General features: G+C 40.0%; 2 protein-coding genes across 2 annotated transcripts in view; both read left to right on the top strand.

Annotated features, from left to right (window-relative positions):
* The window catches only part of ppm1lb (protein phosphatase, Mg2+/Mn2+ dependent, 1Lb), a 42100-nt gene extending 31426 nt beyond the window's left edge, over nucleotides 1-10674 (top strand). Inside the window, exons 3-4 of the mRNA XM_086079938.1 lie at nucleotides 6321-6482; nucleotides 8220-10674. Coding sequence (XP_085936064.1) covers nucleotides 6321-6482; nucleotides 8220-8560 — 503 coding nt within the window. The 3' untranslated portion in view covers nucleotides 8561-10674. The remainder of the gene's footprint in view (nucleotides 1-6320; nucleotides 6483-8219) is intronic.
* Nucleotides 10675-10842: 168 nt separating this feature from the next.
* On the top strand, nucleotides 10843-14143 carry LOC147171363 (ADP-ribosylation factor-like protein 14). Its single transcript, XM_086079939.1, has 2 exons — nucleotides 10843-12462; nucleotides 13700-14143. Exons 1-2 carry the CDS (start codon nucleotides 12148-12150, stop codon nucleotides 13994-13996), a joined length of 612 nt encoding a protein of 203 aa, XP_085936065.1. The 5' UTR covers nucleotides 10843-12147; the 3' UTR covers nucleotides 13997-14143.
* Nucleotides 14144-14407: the final 264 nt, after the last annotated feature.

The following is a 14407-nucleotide window of genomic DNA, read 5'->3' on the forward strand; positions in this document are numbered from 1 at the left end:
AAAATCTTGAAAAGATTCTTCACTTGGTCCATAGTCTCTGAATACTCATTAATTGTTCTAAAAACTGAAGATCCTTCAGTTCCTCCAAAAGGGCCCAGAGACTCTCAAACTGATCCTGAAACCTGTTAATCCAAATACTCCCAGAAGTTGTTTTACTTGTGCTCAAAAGTCTCTAGACTTCAGTTGGTCTAAAAACAAACAACAACAACAACAATCTGGAAAGATTCCAAGATTCCAAAAGGGAACTTCAGCTAATTCAAAAAAGTCTTAAAGGATTCCTGACCTTATACAAAGTATGTTCCAAAAAGTCTCTAAAGACTTTCCTATTTAGTTGATCCATAAAGTCTATGAATATGCTTCAGTTGGTCTAAAATCTCTAAAGAGTCTTCAGTTCATCCAAAAAAAAATACCTATAATCTCTCCACCCGAACAACAAAAATCTCTAAAGATTATTTTCTTTAGCCAAACATTCTCTAAAGACTATTCCGTTAATTCAAAGTCTTGAAAAGATTCTCCATAAAACCTGTAAAGACTCTTCAAATGGTCTAAAAACTCCCCACAAACATATCGCGTGCTGAATATTGTTAAGAATTAGGACCTTCCTTGAATGGACAATAAAGTTCATTATTACGATTGTTATATTTTATTCGCTTGAATGTCTCTCGTCGACCAGAGCACAGTGCCACGTCATTGAGTATAATGCGTACAAAGGCCCAGCGCTGTTCAGTAATTTTCAGTATCGATTGCTCAGCTTTTATTCGTCCTTGTGCTCCCGCGCCGTCGTCTGTAGACTTGTAAAGTCTTGTATTCATCGCAGCAGCGGAGTGTTCTTGCTGCCATTTAAATTAACGATTCTGTCTCTAAAACAAGCCTTGTTTTCCAAAGAAACATCTAATGAGATCCGACGTAAGAAGCGTTGTACCAAAAATTCAATTTACAAGCCATATTTTCACTTTTACAGGGGCTTTAAAGTTTTAGACACGAACCTGCACTCTCAGCAAGACGAGCCCAAAACAAATGATGACACCGTGAGGAGCAATTCACTTAAACAAGGGTGAAGGGGTGGGGTTTAAAATTGGATTACAGGTCCGAACAATGTGTAGCGTGAACAATAACTTGATTTTCAACATGTGACTCCCATGTCAGCAGTTTATCCTCCAGCTCATTGAATCCAGCGATGCTCAAGGGAGAGAGAAAGCTCGTATGACACGCTGGCTGTAAAAGAAGAGAATTCAACTCTCTATAGGCGACAGCTCCTCGTAAAAGGCTCCAGCATAGTAGAGACAATACCTTTTGTTGCACTCGCCCGCCGCCGACCTCTTTATCCTTCATTATGCTCCATCGTTCCCTTCGTCAGTACTCTAGCCAGCATCCGCTTACTGATCTATGCTGCTCGAGCAAGAAAAGCCATCTCCTGATCCCTCTGTCTTTTTGCGTTTTGATGCTTTGCGACCTTTTAACCGCACAGTGGCCTTCAGTCCGGAGCTGTTGTTTTGCCCAGACGGCGAGGCGTACTAGCTGTGAGTTCACTTTCGAGAAAGCTCCTGCTTGTTGAGGCTAGGAATTTATTACACTCTCAGCGTCTTGGGGGGGGGGGGGGGGGGGGGGGGTGGAAGGGCAACTGCTGATCAGGTAATTGTTGCTCATTCTTCCAATTGTGGCTGATTCACAGCTCGCTCGTCTTTATTGCAATCAGAGCCTAAATTAAGTCGGCGGGGGAGCAAGTGAGAGAGGGATGCTCCCAATTGAACTCCGACATATCTGATTCATCCCCCCGGCTCTTTGTCCCCTCGTTGTTTATCAGCAAACACACCAAGCAGAGATAAGACTGGTGTGACTTTAATGGAATGGCCGTAAGCTTCAGGTCTTTTGCGGAAACAGTGACCTTGATGCAGTGTGGTATGCGTATACTCCTGACCTTGACGCGATGGCGTGAACTCTGTCACGTAACACAGGTTTTGACTCGCAACACAAATTGCTCAGTGGTGCGCGAGTGCTGTAATGAAAAGCTAAAGGTGAAAGCAGCAATGTAGAGAGCCAGGTGGTTACTTGCAGTTAATCTTTCCGTCAACTTGTTTTTGTCTGACAAGGTCAATGACTTTCACAGAGAGGGCAGATAAGAGGCGGGCTTTTAAAGGAGTCAACCATAATTCTTTCTTGACAATGATATGTTAAACGTGACCTCACTAGTCTAAACATGACATTCTAATTAATATTATGAAGCAAAATCCAGCCGTTTTCATCCATCTCAGGGTGCGGCCATTTTGCCTCTTTTACGCTCAGGCAATGACCAATCACAGTTCAGCTGTTTTCTGAAACTGAGCTGAAGCTGTGCTGTGATTTGGTTGTCAGCTGCTTTCTGAAGCTGAGCTGTGATTGGTTGTTACCTGAACCCTGAGCAACTGTGATTCTGTCAACAGCAAAGTGGCAAAATGGCCGCCCCCTGAGATGGATGAAAACTTCTGCTTTTTTGCTTCTTAACTCATATTCCACTAACGCAATATTAACCAAAATACCGTATTTAGACTAGTGGAGCTGCATAGAACATATTATTGTCAATAATTTTTGAGGGTGTTGACTTCCCCTTTAAAATATCAATGATTTGTTTAAAAAAAAAACGTCGCTCTACACTGTAATGCCCCGCCTATTCTTGTTTCGCCAATCACAAATTCACCTACTGTAATTTCTCGAGATACACATGCATCCATATAGATAGATCGGGATTTCTTGTGTTTACATATTTTTTTTGTGTAAAGAGAAGTTCTCATTCCTTGCCAACGGTCTGGACTGTTAACACTCGAATCTTCGTTGGAGATGCGCTGACGAGTAGCGAGCATTGTGAAATGGCGATAAAGCGAAAATAGACTTGCTACAAGATGGTGCCCTTTTTAAATAAGGATTGGTCTCAAGGAAGTATGTTTCAGCGAAGCGTCTTGAGTGAGAGACAAGCTATGTGTTGGGGAGGAGCTAAGTTTAGCCTGGGTTGTACGTGGAATTTAGGAGAGTTTCGTCACATGCATGTACATGCAATCAGAATCAAATAATCTTTAAGACTTTTATTTTCAAGTGTATTGTTGTAATGTTACTCTATTTCTTCGAAGGCTACTCTTTCACATAGGTCGTAAATTCCGGCAGTTTTGCTGCCCCTCACAGGTCAGTTTTGTTATTTGATTTGGGGGAGGAAATCACAATTGTCGGTGGAGATATTGTTACGTGTGCGCCGTGTTAGTCGGTCTCTCACGTTTTCAAAATTAACGTGTTTAAAATCAGTGTTGTGTAACAGTTTTGGACGCATAGAATCACGCAATCAATCTCTTGTTTGCCTTAAGTATGTGCAGTACTGTATAGTTTAACACACTATACAGTAAAAGGTGAAATGTGACTTCATCTTGTTCAAGACACGCCAATAATTTGCATGCACATAGCGTGTGCAATTTAATAGGTAGTAGAAAAACGGGTTGCTCGGCATGGGCTTGCCTAATTGGGGAAGTGTGTGCTTGCGAGCCATCTCTGTCCATTATCTCTATCGCTGTGGGATCCAGATAAGGATAATTAACCGGACAGTGTGGCACAGTGCAGCGGAAGCTATATGTCGGATTAGGGATGCATGCAATTATTTTTCGCTATGGCAAAAAAAAAAAAAATGGTTTGCATCAAAGTGTCATCAGTATTCACCGCACTCCTTCCTGCTGTATTTCTCTATTTCCATGTAAGACTACTTCTTCTCACCTAATGCCAAAAAAGGGAAAACTGGAATAGCGTTTTGCCGCTGAGAAGTAATCGCCCGTGTCCATCTTACATCTCATCTCTCCTTTGAAATGAGATTTATGTCGTTCAGCGTAACCAGGAAGCATCTCCGGCATAAATTGCACGTCAGTCAACATCATTCCAACATGTGGAACTTTCAACAGAAGTCTCAAGGTCAGCACCATTTAAAAAAATAAAAATAAGAAGAAGAAGATAAAAATAAAAATAAATAAATAAAATATTTACCACTTTGTGACCATAACATCTAATTATCGACAGTTACTTGTGTGTAGAAAAAATAACCACATACTGCTTCACCATGTCTGAAGACAAAGACTGCTCTGTATAATTTTCATTACAACACCATTGTGTTTGAATTTCTTCAAGACATGATTAATCATAATTCAATTCCTCATATTTGTCAACAATTGATTATTAGCCATTACTCAAGAAAGGATACCTTAATTGTCTGCTCGTGTGAATTTGACCTGGGTTAGTTTTAAAAGACCAAACCTACATAAATAAACTGCACTACGCTGAATCAATTAAGTTTATTGAACCAAATTATGTTGGACCCAGTCCTAGTTAAATTAACCATAATAAATCATCGACCCTACCAAAGTACATTTTCTAGCCCAATATAATTGCTTTATGCCTTAAAAAAAACATTACTTTTTTCTTTTCTTTTTTTAAGTTTTTTTCCGGTGTAACCCTGTTTTATGATAACGGAATCCTGAGTTCAGCTCCACTGTCTTTACACTTTTGCTGTCCGTTTCCTCATCTAACCCAGCCCTCATACATCTCATTGTAGTCCAGGCCAGAGCAAGATGCCCAGAAGCGCTCTAAAAGCGAGCGCTTACTCACTCCACTTTAGTCTATTGTGTGTGAGCAGATGGTCAAAGAGGCAGTTCTGTGCACATCTTTGGGATCGCACACAAAAGGCTTCAGTCGGGCTGACGAGCCAAATAGGCGAGGTTTTTCCCCACTCTTATTTTTGAAGGTTAGAGTTAAGAATTGGAAGTGTATCCACTGTCACAGTACCCAAATGCTAAACACAGCTGTAGTGTTTTTGAATGCACAGATTAGCAATAGCTAGTAGCATCAGCGTTTGCTTAATCAACACTCAAATGTTTGGGTGTGTTGGTGGTGTTACATTTTTGTCGGCTGCATGCTTTGTTTTCAACAGGCCCAGATTTCGCACTAAATAATCTAATTTGTGAATTCAGTGAGATTAGATTATCATTATTTAAGTATACATTAGTACCTCTTAATGCTTTAACCAAACCACGTAACTACACGCTGTACATGGGCTTACAAGACTAGCATTGTTGTCATGGCATTTCTAAACCTTTAACCACTTACGGTATATGTGGCTAAACAATATAAAAATCTCTTAGCCACATTTGAGTGTAGCTAGCCACGACATTACATGTTTATGTGGCGGCAGTACCGCCTATTTTGCCGCTATCTCACTATGTGCACCAGTCATGCATGCACACGGCAGAGGCATTGTAGCCCAACTAACAAACACACAACACTTCTGGGAAGATTGATTTTTTTGTTGAGGGGGGGGGGGGGGGGGGTTATAGGCATAGCTTGATGGCTAACTGCACATTGTAGTGGTCAACGGGCAAAGTTCTTATAAGCATCGAGGATTGTGGGATAACTGTATGCAATTTGCATGCTGCCTTTTTTTTTTTTTTGCTTGGCCGAGCGTGGGGAATATTTACCTCGCCACTCCCCATTTCACCTCGTCATTGACGACGTGGCGAACGGGAAACGCGCACCCTGACAAGCAGTAGCAGCACATGCATACAGAGAATTTAACACTTCTCACAGCATGATTTCTTTATCTGATGTGAAAAACAACAAATTGTACTGAGATGTCTTCACACTGCCCCCGGTGGCCAACGAGTGCATGTCAGAAGGAGGCCCTTTGAGCATGAATTCATAATGCACAGCCACAAACTATCAATTAAAAAATATATATATTAACATTTAATTTAATTATGCTATTACTGTGCAAAATGCAATACTGTTGAATGATATTTATAAAAAATAAAAACTTCAAAAACATTCAAAAAATTCTTGTTGGTAATTTTGGGAGGGTGGAATGGTTTGGTGGGTGAGATGTTAATGTTAAAATATGTGCCCTGCCTCACTGTCGTAATCAACCCCATAGCTCCGCGGTTTGTCGTCATGGTTACGCAAAGCCATGTTTACGTTGGCAGACCCCGCAGTAGAGGTGTACGGGGTTATTTGCACGAGGCTCCCCGTTGAAAACACGGTAAAAAGTGTGCTGTTACTCTTGATCCTTGGGGTGCTTTGACTCAATCATGTTGAGAAATGTGGAAAAAATGCAGAATATGCCTCCTTTAATATCTTGTAAATAATGCATGAATCCCTAATAACAAAATTCCAGCTTAAGCGGTCGATGGGGAGCTATGAATTTGGACAGAGGTCTTCTCTCTGCTGAGTGCCACTTTAGTTCATTTAACTCCAGATAGATAGTCTCAATTTTATAGTCACTTATTTCCTCCTCACCCACACCCCTTCTTGTCCTCCTCCCTCAGGCACCACATGTCTGGTGGCCCTGCTGTCTGATAAGGAGCTGACGGTAGCAAACGTCGGCGACTCGCGCGGAGTCCTTTGCGATAAAGACGGCAAAGCCATCCCGCTATCGCACGACCACAAGCCGTACCAGCTGAAAGAGCGCAAGAGGATCAAGAAAGCTGGTGAGAGTGTACACAGACCGTCTGCGGGCTGCATACAAATCAATGTCTTACTTTGGGAAAGGTAACATGAAAACAGTCGTGACCGCTGCCCCTTGTTTTGTCTTGGCTGAATGAAGTGTGCTTATAGTTATCAAACACAGCCAGCATTTCAGATGCGTTTGGAGCCATAATTCTGCCTCCCACTGTTGCTGCATACACTCTGGAGTGCTGGAGTAATGATGGCAGGGGGCCAGAAGAGTGAGCCTGTGGGGCCACACTGCATAACAGTCCATCATCTCCATCTAATGGTCTATTTAGGTAGTGGAGGAAAACATAAACTAGGCAGTGCTTCAAAACAAATGTCCTCTCATTGTGACATTTGGACAGAAACAAAAAAACCCAATTTGCTGATTAGAAATGACAAAAATGTGTCGTTCCCAAATTCTACGTATGAAGAGGAGAACTGGATATTCCTGAAAACTGGTGTGACGTGGACCATGAATGCTAAATGACACATGCACAACCTCTCACCCATGCAAGTTAGGTTAAGTCTATAATGATGGGACTATGACTTTAAAAGTGGAGATATCGTGCTGTAGCAGTAAGTAAATGATCATAAATAATTATAACTGTAATTAAACGCAAAAAAAATTCCCAACGTTATTTATAAAATAATGTTAAATACAATACATGTGTGTAAAAACATTTGAATAGTCCCTCACACTGTTACCAAAATGAAAAAAATATATATTAGCACCTTTTTTTTTTAACTCATTCACTGCCATTGACGCCAAAAATTAATTTAAACTATTTCTATTAGTTTAAAAATGTTTTCCACTTTTGCTAACAAGAGTATGAAAACCTAGGAACTTTTTTTTTTGTAAATTTAGAACAGATATAAAATATGTGATTAATCATGAGTTAACTAGTGAAGTCATGTGATTGATTACAACTAAAAAAAATTATCGCCTGACAGGCCTAATTAAGAATATATATATTAAAAAGAAGGGGTGTTTAATTGCAATGAATCACATGATCATTTGATATCTCTTATAAATGTACAATAAAACAATTCTCGGTTTTCATAAAAAATGTAATTAAAAAAAAAATGTAACTAATAGAAATAGTTCACATGAATTTTTTACATCTATGGTCGTCAATGGGAGTGAATTAATGACAAAAATATAGATTATCTTTAAAATTAGAACCAGTTAATCAAACCCCAAGTCATTCTCGAATTCAGTGACATCAACATCTCATAAAACCATTGAAACTTTCTTGGTACCTGATCATTTATAAATTCTGAGATTTGGATCCCCCCCAAACAGATTTTGTTTTTGTACATTTTCTAGTCAATTGCAGCCTGATGTCAAGTCCTCAGCATTTTAAAAACACTAGCTTTGACCTTGCTGTCTTAGAGATGAGGAAACTGAAGACGCATCCTGGCCATGTAAGGAAGTCTGAGTGTAATCCAAGCGTTTTCCGAGTCAATTCCCCACTCGAGGATCTATTGCGGTCACAGAGGTCATGCTGCAGGACAGACACAGGAAGTGATTTCATCATCTCGGCTTGCAAAATTGAATGCTGGGAACTTTCCGTTTAGCTAAATTAGTACATGTAATTGTCCATTGTTTGTTAGCATTAAGCTAAGGAAAATTCAATTACGCAGTATGTAATGGTGTCGTTTATCAGGAAATACTCTTTTTTTTGATGAATTAGCCATCTATCTGTCTAAAAATTGCTTCCTCTTGCTCTCAGGCGGCTTCATCAGTTTCAACGGCTCGTGGCGCGTTCAGGGCATCCTGGCCATGTCGCGCTCCCTGGGCGACTACACCCTGAAGAACCTCAACGTGGTCGTCCCCGACCCCGACATCCTTTCCTTCGACCTGAACGAGCTACAGCCAGAGTTCCTGATCCTGGCGTCGGACGGCCTCTGGGACACCTTCAGCAACGAAGAGGCCGTGCGCTTCGTCCGCGAGCGCCTGGACGAGCCGCACTTCGGCGCCAAGAGCATCGTCCTCCAGTCGTATTACCGCGGCTGCCCCGATAACATCACCGTCATGGTGGTCAAGTTCAAAGGCAAGGCCGCAGAGCAGTAGAACGACGGCGTTTGTTTTGCGCATGAAACAATAAGCACCATACCTGAACTTTTGGATAGGGAATCATTTGTAATGCAGTTGTTGAAATGATGCATCGAACCATTAATTTAAGTGGCTCTTCATAGTTGGAATAGGTATAATAATTACTGTAAAATCCTGTGAGTAACAATTAAAAAAAAAATAAAGATCCCACATCATATTATATACCAGGGGCTTAATAACAAACAAAAATATTTCACATTGTTTAGATGTCTACCAGTACCTTGGCAGTACTATGAGTTGTAAAAAAAATATATATATATTTATAGCTAGCGCAATTTTGTAATTGTAATTAAAATACAACATTTAAAAGCAGTTGCCCAGTTAAAGAGATTTAAAAGCAAAGTGAAGAAATAAAAAAAGAAATGGGGGGTGTTATACACAGGTGTGTGTTATTAACAGGATTTTACTGTAATTTATCACTGGGAATTCCGTGTGGGATTAATTATTGATTATATTGAAGCAATCTAGACCGTACTACTTGGCTGCAACCCTCAGACGTGCTATTGATTAGGTCTTAACTACTGTGACTCGGGCTACTTAATTTTGAAGAAGATATTCATCCCGATTAATTTGGTAAAAATTGAAATGACGATTAGGACGCTCATTTTGTTTTTTGGTACAAAACAAGAAAATGTTTGAACGTAAAAAATATTAAGACAAATACATTTTGAAACACTATAATTATGCAAATTTCTTTTGGACCAAACAATTGATTAAATTAGTTATTTTAAAATTTAAAGAAAGGTGCAAATATATACATTTAAATCACTCCAAATTAATATTAATAATATTTTATTTTTGTTTAGGATTATGCCAATTTTGTAATTGTGGAGTGTAATAATTGAAATTGTAATTGAATATCGATTAATTGCACAGCCCTAACTGTGACCTCCGTTTATAGCAGGGGATAAGTTCCAGACAGTACTCTAGGAGGTTGAAATTCAAAATAATGAGAGAGAAATCATGTTAAAATAATAATAATAATATTTTAAGCAAAACCTGTCCGATAGCTTAATGCTAACATATAAACGGCATAGGCCTATCCTAAATGAAATTAGCATAACTGCTACAACACATACAAACAGAGCATACAAGAATCCACACAGGCATACAATAAATTCTCTCCGTTTTGTCACCACTTCTGTATTTGAAATTACATCATTTGCATAGCGTTTCATCGCCTTGAGCATTTTCACCGATTGTTTGTCAGGTTACATATTTCAGCCTCGTCTTTTCCCAACGTTGGTCAAGGTCTGTACGGCCTCATCATGACAACGGATGAGGTTGAATGCGCTTATACAGCATGGGACTGCCACGTTTGATCATTTTTGAACGTTTTAGTTCATAATCAACTTTTGATGCAATTTTGTTTCGGATTGTTGACGACTTTTTATGATTTGCTTCTCTAGTCTAGTTTGTTTGCTTCTCATGCAAATGTTGGCTAGAAAAACAAAAGGTCACATTAAATTAACGTTAAAATGTAGTACTGTGACCTTCATGAAGCACCGCATCGCTATAACACAACTAATGGTTGCTGGATGATGTCAAAAATCATGATAAAACACATTGTACAGTAACATCCTAATAGCGATCATATTTGTTTTTTTGGAACTCTAAAATTTGAATGAAGTGTATTGTTGTTGCCTTATTTTTAACCGTTTCCTGTAATATCTGCTGCCATTTTTTTTTTCAAACCCCGCATGGCTGTCTCACTCTAATAAGTCACATGTAAAGTAGAACTGTTTAAAAAAAAAAAGCCTCCAAGAGACATAAAAATGTAAAATGAATGTACATATTGTGCTGATGTTGGCATACTCATCGCTCGCCGTTTACATGGCAACAAAGAAAGCAATGTTAGATTGTATCACATCAGCAATGTGTATCTGTTCAGATGTCCTGTTTGGGGTTTTCTCATTCAAAACCTTCGCCATTCATCATGAACATTGCAGAATGTTGGTTTGGCATTTGTATATGTGTGCTTTCATAAAATGTACCGATTTGGGGGGAAAAAAAGGATGTTTTAAGGTGTAATTCAGAAAAAGTTGACATTAAAATGTGATAGGATTACATAATTTTGACTGTGTTGTGTGGTACTCATTTGACGGTTTCCACGTTTGCTATATGTTGAAGAAGAAAGACAATTTTTACACTTAATAGGTTAGATTTGAATGTAGTCTTTCTTAACTTTTTTTTTTCTTTCAGCAAAGCTCCCGATACGAAGCCCAAGATAACAGGTAAGTGTGCCCATGAGTGATTACACTGCAAATGCTAGACATGCCTTCTGTCTTTTATTGGTTGTTTTTTTTCTTAGGTGGTGCTTTCTTAAACGTCACTTTAACTCCTCAAATGATTTTTTGTTTTTACAGATGTTGCATTTAAATTCCAGTAATAGGGGACAACTTCCTGATCCCTCTCCGTCAAGTGTATATCAGGTTTCTTCAAATGGTGAGTTTTTTTGTTTTTTTTTACTTTATTCAATCCTAACCTTTGAGAGTTCCAACCACAGTGCTGCCTTGAGGTACTGTTTTAATTTCTTCCGTGACCACTGACACCACATTGGTATCGTAAATTATCTTTACCCATCGAAATGAATGGAAACCTAACAAAAACATCCAAAATTCGTTTTTGTGAGTTTTTCTTATTTCAAAAGCAAAACGGCACTCAAAGTGAATAACATTTCGCAAACAGGACTGTTCTTAATTTATTGTCTTCTTCTTCTTTGTGTTTTAAACCATTTTAGTGGCGCATTACCGTTACCAAGTGTGAGGGGTGCTGCCGCCATCTAGTGGCGGTCTAAAAAAAACACCAGATTTTTTTTTTTGCTCATATCTGAAGACAAAAAAATGTGAATAAGTAAATAATTCGCAAGTCAAGGCACTTGTATCTCAAGCCACCACTATAGTCATTGAAAAGTTAATTTTCTGTATGGCACTATCATAAGTCACCAAAATGAATCAAAAGTACCTCACTAACACCTGTTATGAATGTTGCCATTCATCTCCTTGTTAAAGAGCAGCAAGTTGTGGAAAAAAGTACTCAAACATTGAACATGCTAAAGTTTGGAATATTTCAAGTTAATCTGCCAAGGTTCTAGTACATTTTAGGTTTATCCTAAAATGTCACCATGAATACCAATTTGTTTTAAATCATGAATAAAGTCCAATATTTCTCATTCATGACCACATGAAACAATCCGGACGTGCCAAATAAGGACATCCGTTTCAGTTGGGGCTGGATGAATGACATCCAGGGACAGGTGTGATCTGACTCCAGTAACCGGAGAACAAACTACACGTCGCACTTCATAGTCGCACTGTCACTTTTGATATAAATAGCTTTACTGAAAACTGCGTAGGGCCGGAGAGAGTCCCGTCACAACAGAGGGGTGGGATCACTTTAAACTGTGTGTACATAAAGCATAGTGGCCGCGTACCGAGCCTGCAGACAGACAGCACTGCAGGGACCCACTGGGCGCTAGAGAGCTTGGCTTACTCTGCGTTACGCAACCAGACAAGCCCATTCTACTTTTTGGATCCGGCTAAGACATGGGGATGCACGCTTCCAAGCCTCGGAGGCAAGCGCAGGTCCTGATGCTGGGCCTGGACCAATCCGGGAAGAGCACCTTGCTCTACAAACTCAAGTATAACGAGCGCGTGGTGACTGTGCCCACCGTGGGCTTCAATGTGGAGACGCTGGAGACGGACAGGAGCAGCCCGGGTCTCACCGTCTGGGACGTGGGCGGCCAGAGGAAGATGAGGCCTCACTGGAAGCATCATTACGCCGACACGGCCGGGCTGGTGTTTGTGGTGGATAGCGCGGACCAAGGGAGGCTGGATGAGGCCCGCAAGGAGCTCCATCGGGTAATTAAAGCTGATGTTTGGGTTTATAGTACATAAAGTCTCAGAGCTGCACTGCAGGATTGCATGCACAAGGATGTGACTTGAATTTATTATGCACTTCACTCAGCAAGCACCAGTTTCTATTTAACGCTTTGTTGTAGTAAGAAGGAAAACTCCAGCATTTTCATCTGGGCCATCGAGAAATAAAATTTTAATTATTTTTGGGTTTCATGTGGTTATTAGAACTGCATGGACAAAAGTTGTGTACTTTAAAAAAAAATTAAATCTTTAAACTCTATTTTATCACTATTTTTATTATTCAAAAAATTATTTTTCCTAAGTGCAAACACTTAACCTTGACCTTAAGGTTAACATTAAACCAAGGGTGTCAAAATATGGGAATCGGCCCATCAGGAGGTCCAATATGGCCCGTGAGGACAGAACACAAACTGCAATTTTTCACTCAAATTAACTGTTGTTGCTAATTTGGTCCACTGGACGACGCACTGAGAACCTCTTAAAGGACATTCTGAAATTTGGCTGTTAGACAGGAATTGATTGGGGGGGGGGGGGGATTGCACTCATTTTTGTTAAGAAATTTCAGATGACTCTGTAAATGGAAATATTTTCAGAATTGTCTCATAATTATCTGCACCAAATAAACAGGAAGTATTTATATCTTATCAGGCTATAGACACACCCACACACTTTGGGTGAAAATGACCCCTGTATTAAAAGGAGTTTGACATCCCTGCCCTAAACCATTACCTAAACAAACTCAACCTAATCCAAACCCTTAATCCTAATCCTACCCCTAACCCTTGTGACATTAACACCGTGGCATGAGGGTGGTCTAACGTCAACATGCTCCTATCACTTGTATTGAAGAGAAACTACTGCGCATGTACGAAAATGTATGGGCAAAGATTCAATCAGATAAAAAAAAAAAGAAGATTCAATCCAATCAGGTTTTATTATTTGTATCCTGCTCGTCTAAAAATAGATATTAATGTATTTAGAAGTATTTTTATTTGGTTATTTTAGTTTTAGTTTTATCATGACGTCTTGGCTAGTAGTGTGGTGACGTCAGAGTGCCCTCTCTTGGCTAGCCATCACTGGTTAACCCTTACTGAAACCAAACATCTATTCCTAACCCTAACTATGTAAAAATGTATATTTATAAACACATATTTTGTGTTCATTTGCCAAGAATGTCAAGTGACAGAAGGTGACGCGTCCCTTAATTGTGCCCCTTTAGGTGCTGAAGTACGAGAGCCTGGAAGGAGTTCCTCTGGTGGTTCTGTCCAACAAACAGGATCTGCGCGGGGCTCTGAGCCCCGAGGCGGTCTGCCAGAAGCTGGGCCTCAGGCGAGCGTGCGAGGGCAACAGGCCGTGGTTCATCCAGCCCTGCTCGGGCATCACGGGCGCGGGGCTGGAGGAAGGTTTCAGGAGGATGGTGTACCTGATGAAGACCCCGTTGAGGCAGACTCAAGAGGACATCCAGGTTAAGATGAAGTCAAAAGGCTACAGGATTACGGCCTTGTTATGCGGTTGATGGATGATGTTATCTGATGATTAATCCAATCACATGTCGAATTCACTGTTATCTGCCTGGCTCGTCGATACGATCAAATTAAAGTGGGGCATTTGAAGATGGATTGTCTCAATGCAGCACTCTGTGCTTGCTGTGACAGATCTCTTGAGAGATAAACTCGCTTCTCATTCATTTCTTTAGATTGTGACATTAGTGCACGAAGAGTGTCATGAGAAGCCTGTTGGGATACTTGGGGGGGGGGGGGTAGTTGAACATTTGTTTCACGAAAGCATTCCTACACAGTACAACGCTTTGCAACACTTTGCAGTACTGTACATCTATTGGTCAGTGTTTTTACATACAATATTGATTGATTATTTGAACTCTAACTTGGCTGCTTTATTTATTGTAACACTGAGATGAATATTGTTA

This window comes from Leptonotus elevatus, chromosome 7 (assembly GCF_054856555.1).
Source record: "Leptonotus elevatus isolate MCC_2025b chromosome 7, RoL_Lele_1.0, whole genome shotgun sequence".
Taxonomy (NCBI): domain Eukaryota; kingdom Metazoa; phylum Chordata; class Actinopteri; order Syngnathiformes; family Syngnathidae; genus Leptonotus; species Leptonotus elevatus.